Source organism: Nannospalax galili, unplaced genomic scaffold, assembly GCF_000622305.1.
Source record: "Nannospalax galili isolate Female #2095 unplaced genomic scaffold, S.galili_v1.0 scaffold440, whole genome shotgun sequence".
Classification (NCBI taxonomy): domain Eukaryota; kingdom Metazoa; phylum Chordata; class Mammalia; order Rodentia; family Spalacidae; genus Nannospalax; species Nannospalax galili.
The window spans coordinates 516,576-533,529 of NW_008347189.1; the positions used below are offsets into that span (position 1 = coordinate 516,576).

Consider the following 16,954-nt stretch of genomic DNA (forward strand, 5'->3'; position numbering starts at 1 on the left):
CTACTCATCAACTGAGGGACACTTAGGTTGCTTCCATCTCTTAGCTATTGTGAAAAGAGCAGCAACAAACGATGTACATGTATCTCTGCAATAGGATGAGTTCTTTGAGTATATGCCAAGGAGTGGTATAACTGGGTCAAATGGTAGGTTCATTTCTGGTTTTTTAAGAGTTCTCCACACTGCTTTCCATAGGGGTTGAACCAGTTTTCAGCCCCACCAGCAGTGGGTGAGTGTTCCCCTTTCCCCCTATCCTCTCCAACATTTGGTATCATTTGTTTTCTTGATCTTAGCCACTCTGTCTGGGGTGAGGTGAAATCTTAAAGTGGTTTTAATTTGCATTTCCCTAATTATTAGTGATGTTGAACATCTTTTAAGATGTTTCATAGCCATCTTTACTTCTTTTAAGAACTCTCTGCTCAGTTCCTTAGTCCATCTTTTAATTGGGTTGCTTCTTGTCTTGGTTCTCTGTTTTTTGAGTTCATTATATATTCTGGTTGTTAAAAAAAGAAAAAAAAAGGAAAGAAAATGTAGTTCATATACCCAATAGAATTTTATCCAGTCATAAAGAAAAATGAAATCACATTTTCAGGAAAACAGATCTAGCTGGACAACATTATGTTAAGCCAAAAAGCCAGACTCAGACATATATCTAGTTCTTCTCATATGTGGAGTCTAGATTTAAATTGTGGTGTGTGTGTGTGTGTGTGTGTGTGTGTGTGTGTGTGTGTGATGAAAATACATACATTACTGTGAAAGGAGAAAAAGCTATCTTAGGGGTAGGTAGCAGGGGAAGGAGGAAGGAGGGCAGGAACACATGTGACATGAAAAGAGAAAGGGGTGCTTAGCGGAAGGAAAGAGACCAGGAAGAGGGCCTTGAGAGGGTGCAGGAAGGCAGAGGGGGAGGCGGATGCAGAAGAGCAAAGTATAAAGACACATGCATATGAAAATGCCGTAATGAGACCCATTACTTTGTATACTAACTTTAAAAAAATTAAAAGAAAAAGGTATGTTGGACATGTTGCTTTTTCTTCTGTTTTCTAAATTTAAAGTTACCAGGTTTTTGTTTTTTTTTTCCCCACAAAGTTTATTAGAGCTGTGATGGTCACAATGTGCAGTGAGGAGAATTAAGAGATCACCAAAAGAAAAGAGGGCGCCTGCTGATGTCCTCAGCCACTGCGAGTTAAGTCTGTGGACTACGCATTGCTTTGATTTTTTTTTTTTTTTCCCTCTCAGAACTCCCACTAGTGGATTGGAATAGAGTGAGGATTCTTCCAGTAACATCCAAACTTTCTCATTTAGGGTCTGTATCATGTCCTAGGTAGGTGTCAAGGAAACGTTGTTTGAGGAAATTTAGAGAATAATGTTTTTGGAATAATTCTTTTTATGTTTATATAGCACATTTCCCACAATGGTTTCAGAATCATTAATAAAACGAAAATTTATTTAAACCTGAGTGGTTTTAATATGATTTTTCTTGCTAGTTATGCCAGTGTAAGTTTTATATGAAGGTTTATATGAAGTTCACTTGGTACAATGCAAAATCCTCCATAAACATTTGAATGTAAATGAATTTGGTATATTTAAGAATAACAACATTCATTGAATGTAATTAATAAATGCAAGGTCTTTTCAAGAGTCTAAGTTGAATTTTATGAGTAGGACTCACTATTTCTATATTTTTTTTGCTAAATGGCAAGATTATTGGTTTATCCTAGAGTATTGGAAAAATTATAGTGTTAACACAATATCCTAAAAATGACTGTGAGATTTGTACTCTCTGAATATAGGTAACAAAGTGGGTATTTTGTGGGTTTTGTTGTTGTTGTTGTTGTTGTTGTTTTGAGGCAGGGTCTCCCTATAGCTCTAGCTGACCTGGAAGTTGCTATGTAGACCAGGCTGGACTTGACTCACAGAGTTCTGCCTGCTTCTGTCTCTGGAGTTCTGGGATTAAAAGCATACAGCACCATACCCAACAACCAAGTGGTTTTATTTTGAACTCATCAAAGCATTAACTTCTAGACATTTTCTTCATTTACAGTAAATCAAGGACTAGAACAATTGCTCGGTGGATAAAGTGCTTATTATGTAAGCATAAGGATCTGAATTCAGACCCCTAACACTCACATAAAATTCGGGCACAGTGGCAAATATCTATAACTCCAGCTCTTGGGAGACAGAGACAGGAGGGTTTCTGGAGCTCACTAGCCAGTCAGCCTCACGGAATGGTAAGTTCCAAATTCAATGAGAGACCAGCTCAACAAGTAAGATAGAAAGCGACAGAGGAAGAAGGAAGACATCTGATGTTAGCTTCTGGCTTCAACATACACGTGCACACATGCATACACTATGTACACACAACTAAATTTAAAAATAACTTTTTTTTTTTTTTTTGGTCTTTTTGAGACAGGGTCTCCCTGTAGCCCCAGCTATCCTGGAACTCACTGTGTAGACCAGGCTGGCCTTGAACTCACAGAGATCTGCCTGCCTCTGCTTCCCAAGTGCTGGGATTAAAGGCGTGCACCACCACGCCCAGCTAAAAATAACTTTAAGAGAAAAGTATTCCTAGTTCTGGGGCTAGTTGAATGGTATGTTAACCAAGATCTGCTTTGGTGAAATTATGTGGAAATCAAAGAACCTCAAGTAGAAAAACTTAAAAACACACTTCTCTAATATATTCTATAGAGTAAGTCTTGATATGTAAATATGTTGAATAAGTCTTCACATGTAATGACGTGTAGATTCTTTGATTCTTTTTTTATTTATAATTTTTATTTTTTATGTGTATGAGTGTATTGCCTGCATGTATGTAAGGGCACCTCTGTTGTGCAGTGCCCACGGAGTCCAGAAGAGGGCATCAGATACCCTGGAACTGGAGTCACAGATGGTTGCTAGCTGCCATGTGGGTGCTGGGAATTGAACCCAGGTCCTCTGCAAGAGCTGCTCTTAACCACTCTGCAAGGCTTTTAACCACTGAACCATCTCTCCAGCCCAATGTATAAATTCTTTTTAAAAGAATTATAGAGCTTTTTGTTTAGTTTTTTTTTCTTTTATAGAACTTCTTAATAAGTCATTATGTAAGATGAATACTTAAAACATGCATCTAGAATAAATACTGATAAAGTTACCCTAACTGTGACCTTGCCCCACTTTGATGGGAAAGTAAAGTTGTATGTATTCTTTTCTTTCAGTTGGATATGCCAAGTGACCAGATAGCTGCCAATCTGCAAGCAGTAATTAATGATGTCTGTAGGCACAGACCACTGAATCTGGGTGAGTAGCTGGGTCAGGGCAGACTTTTTTAAAGCCCTATGATACTTTAAAATGTCAAGCCAGGTGTGGTGCCAGTGCCTTTAATCCCAATCCCAGAGTTGGTGATTGAGTATCTCCCTTGTTAATTCTGTCATCCTGATTATGGCCATAGTCATCGTGTATATGTGGGTTTTTGTATCCCATAGAGAACTTTGATCTTACGGGATAGCAGGAGTGGAATAATGCACAATAAATTCCGTAAACATTAATTTTTCTTCTGTTTTTTCCATTTTAAATGAAGCCCCTTAGCATTATTCTTATGAAAAGCTTTAAATTAAAAAAAAATTATTTTATGTGTATGAGTGTATTGCCTGCATGTATATAAGTGTACCTTTGTCACACAATACCCATGGAGGTCAGAAGAGGATGTTGGATCCCCTAGAACTGAAGTTATGGATGGTTGTTAGCCACCTTGTGGATGCTGGGAATTGAACCCAGGTCTTCTGCAAGAGTAGCCACAGCTCTTAACCACTGAGCCATCTCTCCAGCCCCATGAAAATCTTTTTAATTCATAGAGTGCTTTATCAACTCTTCGTTAACTCAAAGGTAGCACCTGTGCTGACTGTTTAGCTAAGTATTTGAGTATTTCCATTAAAGGTAAATATTACCACCTGCTTCCCTCATTGTTGACTTTGCCATGAAGACATTCTAGGTGAACATGGAGAAGAAAGGAATGAATTATTAGTGAGTGTGTCATTTCAAGGATGAATTTCTAGCACAGCTAGTTTGTCCTTATTCTAGCAATGAAACTGTCTTTCCTTCTAACTTAAAACATAATTCAGCAATATGATGCTTTGCAGGTAAAATATATGAGTCCTGTAAGGTTTCTTATTTTATAAATGTGTACTTGATCTGTAGGACTGTACATAAAAAAAAATCAAAGTTGGTTTTTATCTTTGTTTCTAGGTCCCTTTGTAGTCCGCATGTTCCTCCGTAGTTCAACCAGTGAAGGATTGCTCCTGAAGACTGACCCATTGTTGCCCAAAACAGTTGATAGCAAAGAAAATAACAAAGGAGCTGCTGGAAAGGACTGAGCTGTGAAATTTTTTAGGTAGATCAAAAAACAACAGAGGAAATTATAAAACTGTATAATTCCTACATTTGGTCTTGTGATTTCTTCATCACTACATTTGAAAGTAAATTTTAACACTAAACGTTCTTATAGTTTCAAAAACAAGGAAAGAAATATCTTTCTTTTAGAATCTGTCACACTTTCTTTGTTTTTAAATTTTCTGTTTGTATTTTTCTGGTCTAGACCTTGTCACATTTTCTTTCTTAGCATCAGTATTCTGTATTTTGGTAGAAAATTGTCTAGAGCAATTTCTAGTTTAATAACATTCCTTTGGGAGACACAACCAACTGGAGTAATAACACTTTCATTTCCAACAAGGTAGAGAATGTAGCCATGGGCTTTATCACAAACATGACTTTTATTTTGTGGGGGGTGGGAAGGGGAGGTGTATATATGTATGTGTATACATAGGGATGTGGGGTCCACAGGTCAAAGTTGAGTGTCTTCCTCAGTTGCTTTCCACTTTATTTTTTGAGACACTGAACCTGGAGCTCACTGATGCAGCTAGACTAGCCAGCAGCTGCATGGATCCACGTCTCTACCATCCCCATACTGGGGTTACAAACATGTTCCATTGGGCCCAGATTTTTACCTGAGTACCAGAGATCCAAATTCAGGTCCTCATGCCTCTGAAAAGCACTTTACTGACGAGCCATCTCCTCAGCTCATCAACATAACTAAAGAAAAAAAAATGTTTTCCAAGAAATGTTCATTCTAAGGAATTCTGGTAGCATTTGTGGTAGCTAAAATACAGAAAATGACTTAAGCCACTGGAAGAAGTCTGTGCGTCTCTTAGGAATCTGCAATAATATATTAGCATACTTCCCACTCATGTACAGCTCCCTGTGTGTAGTATTTTGATACATTTGTCCATTTGATCATGAATTCCTCTGCTTAATAACATGATAGGTGTTTGGTTAGCATTTGTCGAATGAACATCCTCATGAAGCTAGAAAGGTTTTGATTATGGTTGTAGAATCTAATAAGAAGACAGAGGTTGGGCTGGAGAGATGGCTTAGTAGTTAAGAGCACTGATTGCTCTTGCAGAGGTCCTGGGTCGATTTCCAGCACCCACATGAGTTTGCACAGGAGTTGTGCATACTGTCACCATGGGTTTGATTCCCAGCACCCACATGACAACTGCCCGTAACTCCAGTTCCAGGGGATCTGATGCCTTCCTCCTGACCTCTGAGGGCATTACATGGCATGGGTGCACTTAAACACATGCAGGCATTATACTCATTACTCATACACGTAAAATAAAAGTAACATAAAATTTTTAAAAAGGTGTCTTTCATCAGGTGTTGGATTTTGGAATAGCTTTGTTCTTTAAGTGTTTACTAGTGACAAATATCTCCCATGGAATTGCCAACTGTCTTTCTTGGGAATAATTTCTTTTACTCTCTAATACTTAGCATCTTCTTTTTTTTAGGGACTATTCAGATAGTTTTGTGAAAGTAGTAATACTGATAAATTTGGTAGTAGGCATTTGAGACTTAATATGTAAGATAAATTTTTTAAACTTTTATTGAATTTTTGTGTATTTCATACAGAAAATCATCTTTATACCCTCCCTTCCCCTTTGGCACCCTTCCATAGCCCCCTTCTCCCCACTGGAGTTCATACATTTTGTCATTTGTATTAAGGCCTATTATGTAAATTTAGTGTCTGGAGATGTCCTTCAGTGTAAGTTTATACACTGGGGTTTAGTCAGCCTATCTAGAGTCTCTCCCTTCAAGAAGATCAGCTCTTCCTCACCCAGGAGTAGTCAGCTGCCAATAATTCTTCAACTAAGGTTAAGGCTTGCTGTTTCTTTCTACAGTTCTGTGCTGGGTTTTTGTCTGCCTGTTTGCATGGGTCTTGTGCATGCTGACACCATTCCTGTAGGTTCATATGAGAAGGGTACCAGACACCTGTAGGACTATTTCCATATGGTCATGTTCCTCCTCCCTGGCTCTTAAACTATCTTTCTGCCCCCTCTTCCACAATGGTCCCTGAGCCCTGGTACCCACCTGTCCTGTCCAAGGACCCACACTCTGCTGACTTTATTCTCTGTGTTTTGGCCATTTGTGGCCTTTTGTGTTCCTGGGGCCTGTGTTGCATGAGGGAACTTCATTGATGAGAATTGAAAGATGCATTGGTGTTCTCTTCATCCCTTGTTCTATGTTCTGTGAGTCTTAGGTGTAGAGGTTGCATCCTAGATGTGCTACTTAGGCTTGGGTAATTCACAGAGAATCTCTGTGTGTGACCAGTGATGTGACTCTGTAATGATCTCTGTTTTTTGAAAAAGAAGCTACTTTGATGGGTGGTGACTGGGATACTTGTTTGTAAATTTAAGGATCCATATTTGCACATTAATATGTAAGGAAAATGTTGACAGCTTCATGTATGTCCCCTATGTTTTAGTGGTCTGGGAAGTTCAAGTAGCTATAAACCTCTGTACCTCACTAAGCTTTGTTTTTTTTCCTGTTGGAAATTAAAAGTTAGTGCTGTTTACCAAATACAGTGCTACAGTGGTTGCATTACTACAAAACACTAACAGCAGTCATCTTCATTGTCTTCTTTCCTCATAATTTCATCCTCATAGTAACTCAGTAAGGAACTAAGCCCGTCGTGTTCAGAAGGGGACTGAAATTTGTGTGAGGTACAGGGAGTGGCAGACTCCCATCAGTCTGTTCAACTGGAGCTCTTTCTGGCTCAACTTGCAGGGGCTCAGATTCTAGGGCTACACAACTACACTCAACCTTCAGACTTCTCAGCCATTTTTTAACCATCAGACTAAATCGCTGCCTCTTTATTATGTTCCAACATAGACTGAACTCAGTGGAACAGTTTTGAATTAAAAAAATAACTTTTATTGAAGTTTTGAGATTTTTCTTTCTTTCCTTTCTCTCTCTCTCTCTCTCTCTCTCTCTCTCTCTCTCTCTCTCTCTCATCTTTTTGAGACAGGGTCTCCCTGTAGCCCCTGCTGGTCTGGAACTCACTACGTAGACTTGGCTGGCCTTGAAATCACAAAGATCCTCCTACCTCTGCCTCACAAGTGCTAGGACTACAGATGTGGACCACCACTCCCAGTCAAAGTTTTGCGATTTTCATACAATACTTTGATAGTATTTAGATCTCCTTCCCTATCTGCACCTCCCCACACTGTCCCCCCTCACCAGATTTAATGTACTCATATATATAATACCACCTATAGAATCTGATTTGTGTCCCCAGTTATCCTTCAGTGTGAGTCCATCCAATGATCCCACCAAGAGTCCCATTCCTATAAGACCCTGTCCCCCTCCCAGCAGACAGCAGTTGCCAAAAGTTCATTAGGTTGTGTTAGGATTTCTTACCCACTTCCCCATGTCATGCTGGAATTTTGTCTGGTTTGAGCTTGTACCGAAGTTGTGCATGCTGTCACCCCATTGCTTCTAAGTAACTGACCAGCTGTCTGGAAGACTGTTTCCTTGTGGTCATCCACACCTCTGCAGTTTTGATTATTACATTTTGGTTTCTAGTTAAGGGGTTATGGCAAAGCTGATGTGAAGGGTGAGAAGAGGTAGGAAGAGAGGGTTGTGAAAATAGTAAATGGCGGAAAGGAAGTCATTTCCCGCAGTTGCCGTCTTTTCAAAGCTTGTTGGCTAATCATTTGAAATCCTGATTCGCGAAGTAGACTTTTTTGTTACTGCTATTTGTAAATTTATGTTTGTGCACATGTAAGGCAGGGCAGAGGTCAACATCAAGTGTCTTCCTCAGTTGCTTTCCACCTGCTTGGGTTGAGTTCACGGCTGGCTAGTCTCAGAGAGCCTGCTGTCTCCACCTCCCCTGTGAATGCTGAGGACTGTGCTTATACAGCAAGCACTTTACTGACTCACCCATCTTCCTAGCCCAGTTTCTATTTCTCATGATGCTTAGGATTGAATGCAGGGCCTTGTTCATGCTAGTTGAACTACTACTGAGCTCCAAACCTGTTGTTTTATTAGTAGATTTTTTTGATTAATGAAGTATTAATCAGTATTGAAATGCTTAATTAAAACACTGGTAATCATGAAAGGAAAACCACTCATAATCTTACTACTCAAGGATAGCCAGCACTGCTATTTCAGGACATTTCCTTTGTCATTTTCAGTTGAGAGACAGGAAAAGGGCACATGCATAGATGCTATTAGAAAATAGTCACTCCCTCTCATTAAGATCTCATAGAAAATATTTAAATAACATGATAGCATTGAAATATTCCCTCAGTTGTTGAGCCTTTAACTGGTTTCAGGGTCCCCTCTCATTTTTAATATTTTTATGTGTATGATTATTATGTCTACTTGTATGTAAGTGCACCCGTATTGTGCAGTGCCACGCAGAGGTCAGAAGAGGGCATTGGGTTCCCCTGGAGAAGGAGTTATGGATGGTTGTTAGCCACCATGTGGGTGCTGAGATTTGAACCCAGTCTTCTGCAAGAACAGCCCATGCTTTTAACTGCTGAGCCATCAAATGGCTGGAGAAGTCCCTCATTTGATTTTTAAAAGTAAGGTTTTTAAAGTGTTTACAGTAAATACTGGGTATTTACAGTAAAGCTTTAGTTTGCAAAACACAAATAGCTGGTCTTCATATGGAAATAAGGGCTAGACCTTAAAAATTTGCAGTCCTTTTTTTTCTTTATTTTATGAGTGTGAATGTTTTGCCTACATGCATCATGTGCATGCAATGCCCAAGGAGGCCAGAAGAGGGTATCAGACCCCCTGAAACTGGTGTTACAGAGGGTGGTTAGCAATCATGTAAGTGCTGGGAACTGAACCCAGATCCTCTGTAAGAGCAACCAGTGCTGCTAACTGCTGACTCATTTCTCCATCCCCCAAATTTTGCATTTCTAACCAAGTAGGGTAACTTTGGGGACCACTAGTATATACCAATGCTTTTTTTAAACCCTGGATGTAATAAAATTTTTTCTGACTTTGGGACCAACATCAGTTTATTTTAAAATTCCATAAGTGATTCTAAAGCACCAGGTTGAAAATCACTGCTGTGTGCCACTAGCCAGCTTAGAAGTTTTCAAACATTGTAACCTAAGATTTAAAAGACTTAGATAACAGATAGAGCCAGGACAAGATCTGTCCTTGTGTATAAATAATCAAACAAGGACATCACAAGATGATCACTGGTGTACTTTCTAACCAAGCTCTTAGAATGTACCATTAAGCAAGTGGCATTTTACAGTTACATGTGGGGGCAATATGACACTATTAATTAGCATAGCTAATATAAATACACAAGAAATAAATTTGATAGTATTTACTACTATCTTGGTCAAAGCTATTTTTTTGTTTTATAGCAAGCAAGCAATCATAGTGTCCAGTAGGTGGCGATAACAGCCTTTCATACAGCTTTAAGATAGGTGCACATTGGTAAATTGACTTTTCTCTTGACTCTGCAAATAGGAAAAATAATCCTGAATATGCCAACTGGCAATTTGTTTTAGAGTGAATGTTTTGTTCATGCTCTTTTTGGGACATGTTACAGAGGTTTCTTTGGATGTCAAATGTGTATTTAGAAGTTTTGTTCTTATATGTGTGTGTGTGGGGGTGTGAGTTATGCCACCTGTGTGCAGGTATCAAGGGTGTCAGATCCCCTAGAGCTGGAGTTACAGGCAGTCGTGAGCCACCCAGTATGGTTGCTGAGAACCAAACGGGTTCTCTGGAAGGGCAGGAAGTGCCTTCAACCACCAGGCCATCTTTCTAGCCCCTATTTAGAAGTTTAAAATTTTGTTTTATTTTATTTATTTAGAGATAGAGTCTCACTATATAACCCTGGCCGGCCTGGAACTAAGTATATGCCAGGCTGGCCTCAAACTCACCTGCCTCTGCTTCTTCAAATGCTGGGATTAAAGGCATGCACCACCACACCTGGCAAAAAAAAACTTCAAATATGTAAAAAATGTAAAGGGGAACCATAAACACCCACTTACACATCAGCTGAACATTCTGCTGTTGTACCTTCATCTGTCCTTTCTACCTACCCATGGCTCTGACTTATCCCCATCTTTGGTAGAGTAATTACTGGCAAACCCCTTGTATCATACAACTTAACCCATGAAAATTTAAAAGTAGTCAAACTATAATTAGGAAAAGATTTTAGGTTTATTTTTCAAGACCCATTGTTTGGTATTCTAATTTGGCCTTTGAGGGTCTTTAGGCTTTTTTAATTATATTTTTTCCACACAATAATAGAGAAAACACTCTGTGTATATTGTGTATATTAATAGACACAAAAGACAATGTGTAAATGTTAATACCTAAAAAAATAAATTGGCATTTCCACTTAATTTTTTTCTTAGAATCTAAAATTAGAATTCTTATAAGGAATAGGAAATATACTTGGTTATCTTTTATCCAAAAATATACAGAGGAATAAAAACGTTTTTTGTTTTTTGTTTTTTTTTTTACTTGGAGGGGCTACTACCAAGGTGGTCCAGTGGGTAAAGGCAGTTGGTGCACAAGCCTGGCAACTTGAGTTTACTCCTTAGAACCTACTAAAAAGGTGGAAGAAGAGAACTGACTCCATAAATTGTCCTTTGACCTCCACATGTGTGATGTGGTACCTCCCCACACACTAATAAAAAATATTATTTTAGCCAATAGAAGCACTTTAAATTTTCTCATAAGGAAAAGTTAATGGTCCATAATTCCTAAGACAAGTTTTCCCCCTGGAGTTACATCACTATGATCATGTTGAATGTAGATTAGGAAAGGAGACACCTTTGCTTAGAAGGGCCCATATCTCTAGTGCTTTGGTCACTTTATTATTTTTTAGATTATTTTTTAATTTTTTAAAAACTAAGTGTTTTGCCTGCATGTGTAAGTGCACCTGTGTCATGCAGTGCCTGCAGAGGCCAGAAGAGGGCATCTGATCCCCTGGAACTGGAGTTACAGATGGTTGTTATGTCACCACGTTGATGCTGGTAACTGAACCCAGTTCCTCTGCAGGAGCAGCCAATGCTCTTTTTATAAATAAGTAAATAAATAAATAATTTATTGAGAATTTCATACATGTACATAAGGTGTTTTGATCAAATCCACGCCCACTCCCTCCCCTTCAACTCCTCCTATATCTCCCCATCACTTTTTTCTGATAACTTCATGTACTCTTTCTTCTTCTTTATTTATTTTTTATGAGGCTTTTTGGCTACTCTAACATTACCCCCTCTGAAGAGGTAACCTAAAATCTTTTAAGGATTAGATAAAAGCTCCCAAATATTTTTGACATTTTTGGCCTTTGGAGTGGAGTATGTTACTAAGAGGCCCAAGGACATTGGGAGTTTTAGCCAAGAAACTGGCTACTTTCCTTTGGGGTCTTTTTACCCTAAATGCCTAGCCAATTCCTATCTCCTATTCTTATCACACCATCCTCCGAAAAGGTCACTCAAATTACCAATAGGGAATCGGAATGCAGACTGCTCTGGCTTCTTCCATGCTGAACAGGGACTCAGGGTGAGGTAATTGGAGTACCCCTTCAGTGGGTCTATCTAAAAGACTCCCAAATTGCATAACTCTTATGTCTAGGGGGAAAAGAAAGTGCTTGAATCGTGAATAGGAGATGTGAAGGAGAACTAAAGGCAAGAGTAATTAGCATTACAAGTTCTAGAGGGAGCATTTCTAGTTCTCGGGAACTAGAAAAAAGTCAGAACACGGCAATTTTCAAATGTTCATGAGAGTCCATTGGAATTTCTTGACAAGGGCTTCCAAAAGCATCCCTCTATTGGGTTCCTCCTCGTTTTTGTTTTTTCTTTCAAGTCTGGACTCTAGAATGATGGATTCAGGATTTGTTTTCAGGTATTTGATAGCTGTTGGAGTGGTTACAATCAGTGTAAGTTCCCTCTCAAAGGCTTCTAGATAGGGGGAGAAAGCAAATTTATCATTTTAGAACAATAGCTGGTTGTCTCCCTTAGCTACAGGTGAGCACTACAGTATTGCAGACCAAGATTTGAAGTCTTACATCTGAGCAGCACTTTCTGTTGTCTAAATAACTTTTTATATAGACTTAAGCCTAATGTCTGGGAAGTGTAATCCCTTGAACTCTTGAAGAAATATACTGATGACTTTACTCTTTGGTTATACTTTCCTTTTGGGTGGCCCAAATAAATCAATTTATTTTTACCCTTAAGGTCATTTGAGTATCTGCTCCTCAGAGGTCACATGGGCTTGGGAGGAGTTCCTGGCTCCTTTCTTTTACCAGTTCCATCTATGTGAACATAAGTCAAAGGTCCTGCTCGACTGTGTCTGGCTTCACTTGGAAGCATGATTGAGATGTTTCCTCTAAGTTGACCCTCCTCTTTGTAGACTGGACACTGGTTCAAGTCCATCTGGTGGGGTCTCCATGGCCTCCCTGAACAAGAGGACAGGTGACTCACCACAGTTAAAGGACATTTTGAGAGATGTTCTGTAGTCCCCTGGAACTTAGTCCACCTTGGAGGGCAAGGGGCAAAAACTGTCCTTTAAGTCCCTCTGACCACATTCGTATAGGCCTCAAACTATGGCTATTAAACATCCAATAAGGTTAGTTCTACTGGTCTGGTACTTTTAGTTATCATGTGCTATGTAGATAAGGTGGGCAAAAAACCAAATATTCTCAGATAAACCTTGACTAGATATATATTTTGTTCCTTAAACTAGTTGACTAAACTTTGATCATAGAAAATTTAAGATTATGTGTATATTATTTTTGTCTCATCCTTTATATATCATAACAAACACAGACATTCATCACTTGCATAGGTCTTCTCATTTAAAAAGTATTTTTTATTTTTTTATGTATATGAGTATATTGCCTGCATGTATGTGAGTGCACCTGTGTCATGCAATGCTGAGGAGGTCAGAAGAGGGCTTCAGATTCCCCTGGAACTGGAGTTAAGGACAGTTTGTAGTTGCTGTTTGGGTTCTGGGATTGAACCTGGGTCCTCTGCAAGAGCAGTCAGTGCTCTTAACTGCTGAGCCATCTCCCTAGCCCCAGGCTTTCTCATTTTGTCTATTTTGGAAAATATCTCCTTTTAACATCTTTTACATTCTCATTTTCTTTTTTTAAAAAATAATTATGAGACATAATAGCATTAACAAATTTCCATCTGTTTTGAGACTTCCTTTCTTGGAGATGCTAAGCAATGCTTATTCCCTTTAAAGGTTCTAGTGTCAAGCCAATGTTTGATTAAAGTTTTACTGGGGATTTTTAAGGTTCTAGTGTCAAGCTGATGTTTGATTAAAATTTTACTGGGGAACTAATGAATTTATTGAGCTTATTTACTGAGATAACTGAAGGGTTGCTGAGGTGTATATATGACCTGAGGGTATGCACACTGGAAAGCCTTTACCCAGCATGGGTCATGCCTTCTCTTGCTAGCCTTCCCCAGATTGTATATTTTAGTCCTCCCCAAATCCAGGAGGCCATGTGTGATGAGGGGCAAATTACATACAGTTAGCAGCCAATGCTCTTAACCTCTGAACTGTCTCTCCTGCCCCTTTGGTCGCTTTAAAATGATAAATAACAAAATCAATTTGTTAAATGAAAAGTCTAGCATTCTTTGTGGCACAAAAAATGATAAATGAATCATTTAAAACATTTATTATGTATTTATTTATTTTGAGTTTTTTGAGGCAGTGTCTCCCTGTAGCCTCAGCTGACCTGGAACTTGCTATGTAGGCCAGACTAGCCTTGATCTCACTGTCTCCCAAGTGTTGGGATTAAAGGCGTGTGCCACTACATCCACCTGAATCATATTTTAAATAATTAAGGGTCAAGGGTATAGTTTAATGGTTTAGTTCCTGCTTAGCATTCATGAGATCCTGGCTTCAATCCTCATCACCACTAAATAAATAAATAAATAAATAAATAAATAAATAAATAAATAAATAAATAAATAAATAATAAAAAATAGGTAAGTCCTTAATCTATTGTAGGAAAACATAGCTAGAACATAATGAAGATTTCACAAGTGTCATTACTTAAAGCTGACATTGTAGATAATTGTGTTAATTTTAACTTTTATAATAACGTGTTATTATATGGGGCTGGAGAGATGCCTCAGTAGTTAAGAGCACTGACTGTTCTTGCAGAGGACCTGGGTTTAGTTCCCAGAATGCACATGATGGCTAACAACTGTTCATAACTCCAGTTCCAGGGGAATCTGATGCCCTCTTCTGACCTTTGTGGGCATTGTATACATAGGGTGTGCTGCAACACTCATATGTAAAATAAAAATAAAAGAAAATCATATCAATTTTGTAAACTGCCAGACTTCCAGAGCGGTTGTAGCATTTTTACATTTTCTCCACATACATGAATGTTCTAGTTTCTCCATATCTTTGGTAGCACTTGGCATTGTCATTTGAGTCATTCTAGTGAGTATTTAGAAGTCACATGTCTTATTTGAGAGAATGTTATTTGCTGAGAAAGTTTTCAAGTGTGTATTATGCAGAGGAGAGTGTCCCTGTGGTCACCAGCTGTGGCTGCTCTCCGGCTATGGCCGCTCTCCTGCTCTCTTAGTTCCTCCGATCAGTTGTCCGGTCCAGACCCCAGGGCTAGTGAGGAGTCTGTGCCAGCTTCGCTGCATTCAGACGCAGGAGACCAGGTTCAGTGACACAGATCTGCTTTATTGCAGGAAGGTACAAGCTTATATAGGTGTAGTGGTCCAATCACAGCATAGCAAGTAGGATACCTCATTAGCATAACAGGTTTAGCGTCCTATCACAGAATAGCAGCTAGATTGCCTCATTAGCATACTGGGTTTCAGATTACAGAGCCTGGATTCCTGGAAACCTCTTGACCCTAACTGTTGCAATATCTAAGTGTTGCAATTTGGATTCCAAGGGTGGTGATTAGGGAGTGGTGAGCTCTAGGCATCAGTCTCATGATCTGCCAATGGGAGCAAATGTCACAAGGCATTCCTTGTGGCTCCAGCTGTCAGGCCCTTGCCTCAGGCCTGCTGTATGGCTGTCAGTAAGACTTTCACCCTAGGCTCAAGCCTGTCTCCCACAGGTCCCTTTACTGTGAGGCTTCAGGAGCAGAGCAAAGCAGAGCTAATAGAGTTTGTAAGGAAAGCAGATTCTGGTGCACGTAAGCCAAAACTTCTCTTCTCTGGACTTGCAGTGAGTGGCCATTCTGTTTAGTCTGTTTGCACAGGGCTGTATTAGTTCTTGTTCTTTAGCCTGTAGTCAACAGAAATTGGCAGCCAGAGAAGGGATGCTTTGTGAGGATGCAATGCTTTGGGTCACGGACTGAAAGGAAAGCCAACTGGTGCTTGGAAAATTCAACAAGCGGAACAGAGCAGCCTGAGAGCTCTGTTGCAGAAACCAGTGGTGTGTCACCTCAGACAGCAACAGACACAGTATCATCTCTGTCTCGTGACCTTGAGCCATCCACTTAGGATTTAAGTTCTTAAAGGAGAGAGTCCATTTGCTCCAATTTAGTTTACATGCTTACTTGCTGGCTAACAGAAGGTGAAATTTCACTAGAAATACACATGGTAGGGTAGAAGAAATTCCGTAGAGGAATACTGCAGTCACTCCAAAAGAAGTACAGTCAGCAAAACTCTGGCCCATTCATTCTTTGAATTAAATGTCTCCTATGAATCAGTGAAATTGATACCTATATTGTATTCGATGCAAAACACTAGCATTGGTCCCTGATATATATGTTATCAACCATCTTTTGACAGGTATAGTTTTTCTCATACATCATTTTGCTGAACATAATCATCATGTACCTCTTTGTAAGAATGAGCAGATATTTCTCTAAGGTGGATTATTAGAAATAGTATGTGGTAGTGGTTAAAGAGCACATACTTTGGAACCTAAGTGTATACAGATGTACATTGTTGATGTTGACTAATAAGTGTTTATATTGACATATACTATGAATTCTAAAATATGAACAAATAGTAAATGAACAGCTTGATAAAATTTCCCCAAGAGAGCATGTGCCTAGTGTACAGATCCAGAAATAGGATAGGATCAGTATCCCAGAAGCCCCTTTGTTCACCCCTTGGAAACTACTCCTAAAGTTACTACTGTTATGATTTCTATTTTGCCTGATTTTGAACCTTGCTAAAATATGATTAGGTGGTTGAGTGGCTTTATTCATCCAATATTATGTTTATGAAATTCATTCATGTACGCAGTCACAGTTTGTTTGAATCACTATATATAACACCTAGTTTTGTGAATGCATCACAAATATCCACTGTTTGTGGGCATGTAGATTGGTGACATGTAGATTGGTGACAGTTTAGGTATTGCATATAATGCCAATGTGAACATTCTTACACACTTCATCTGGTTAGATTTTAGATATACAAATCATAACATTCTTCTGCAATTCTTTTGGTGACCATATATCCATTGTTGTTGAATATATACCTGAGTAGAATTGTTGGGTTGCTGATTAGTTAGTCTAACAGTGCATTAGTGCTCAACAGTGTCTCAAAGTAGTTTTTCCAAGAGCTGCTCCCAATGGTGTATGAGTTCTAAGTGCTCCTTATCCTTGTCCATTTGTTTTCATTTTAATAATTTTGCTGAATGTGACATCATTCAGAAATTTTTAGAG

General features: G+C 39.0%; 1 protein-coding gene across 1 annotated transcript in view; it reads left to right on the top strand.

The window, feature by feature from the left end:
• The window catches only part of Mrpl1 (mitochondrial ribosomal protein L1), an 82,620-nt gene extending 78,211 nt beyond the window's left edge, over window positions 1–4,409 (top strand). The window contains exons 8-9 of the mRNA XM_008843690.3: window positions 3,189–3,270; window positions 4,216–4,409. Of these exons, the coding sequence (XP_008841912.1) occupies window positions 3,189–3,270; window positions 4,216–4,343 (210 nt within the window). The 3' untranslated portion in view covers window positions 4,344–4,409. The remainder of the gene's footprint in view (window positions 1–3,188; window positions 3,271–4,215) is intronic.
• The last annotated feature ends 12,545 nt before the right edge of the window (window positions 4,410–16,954 follow it).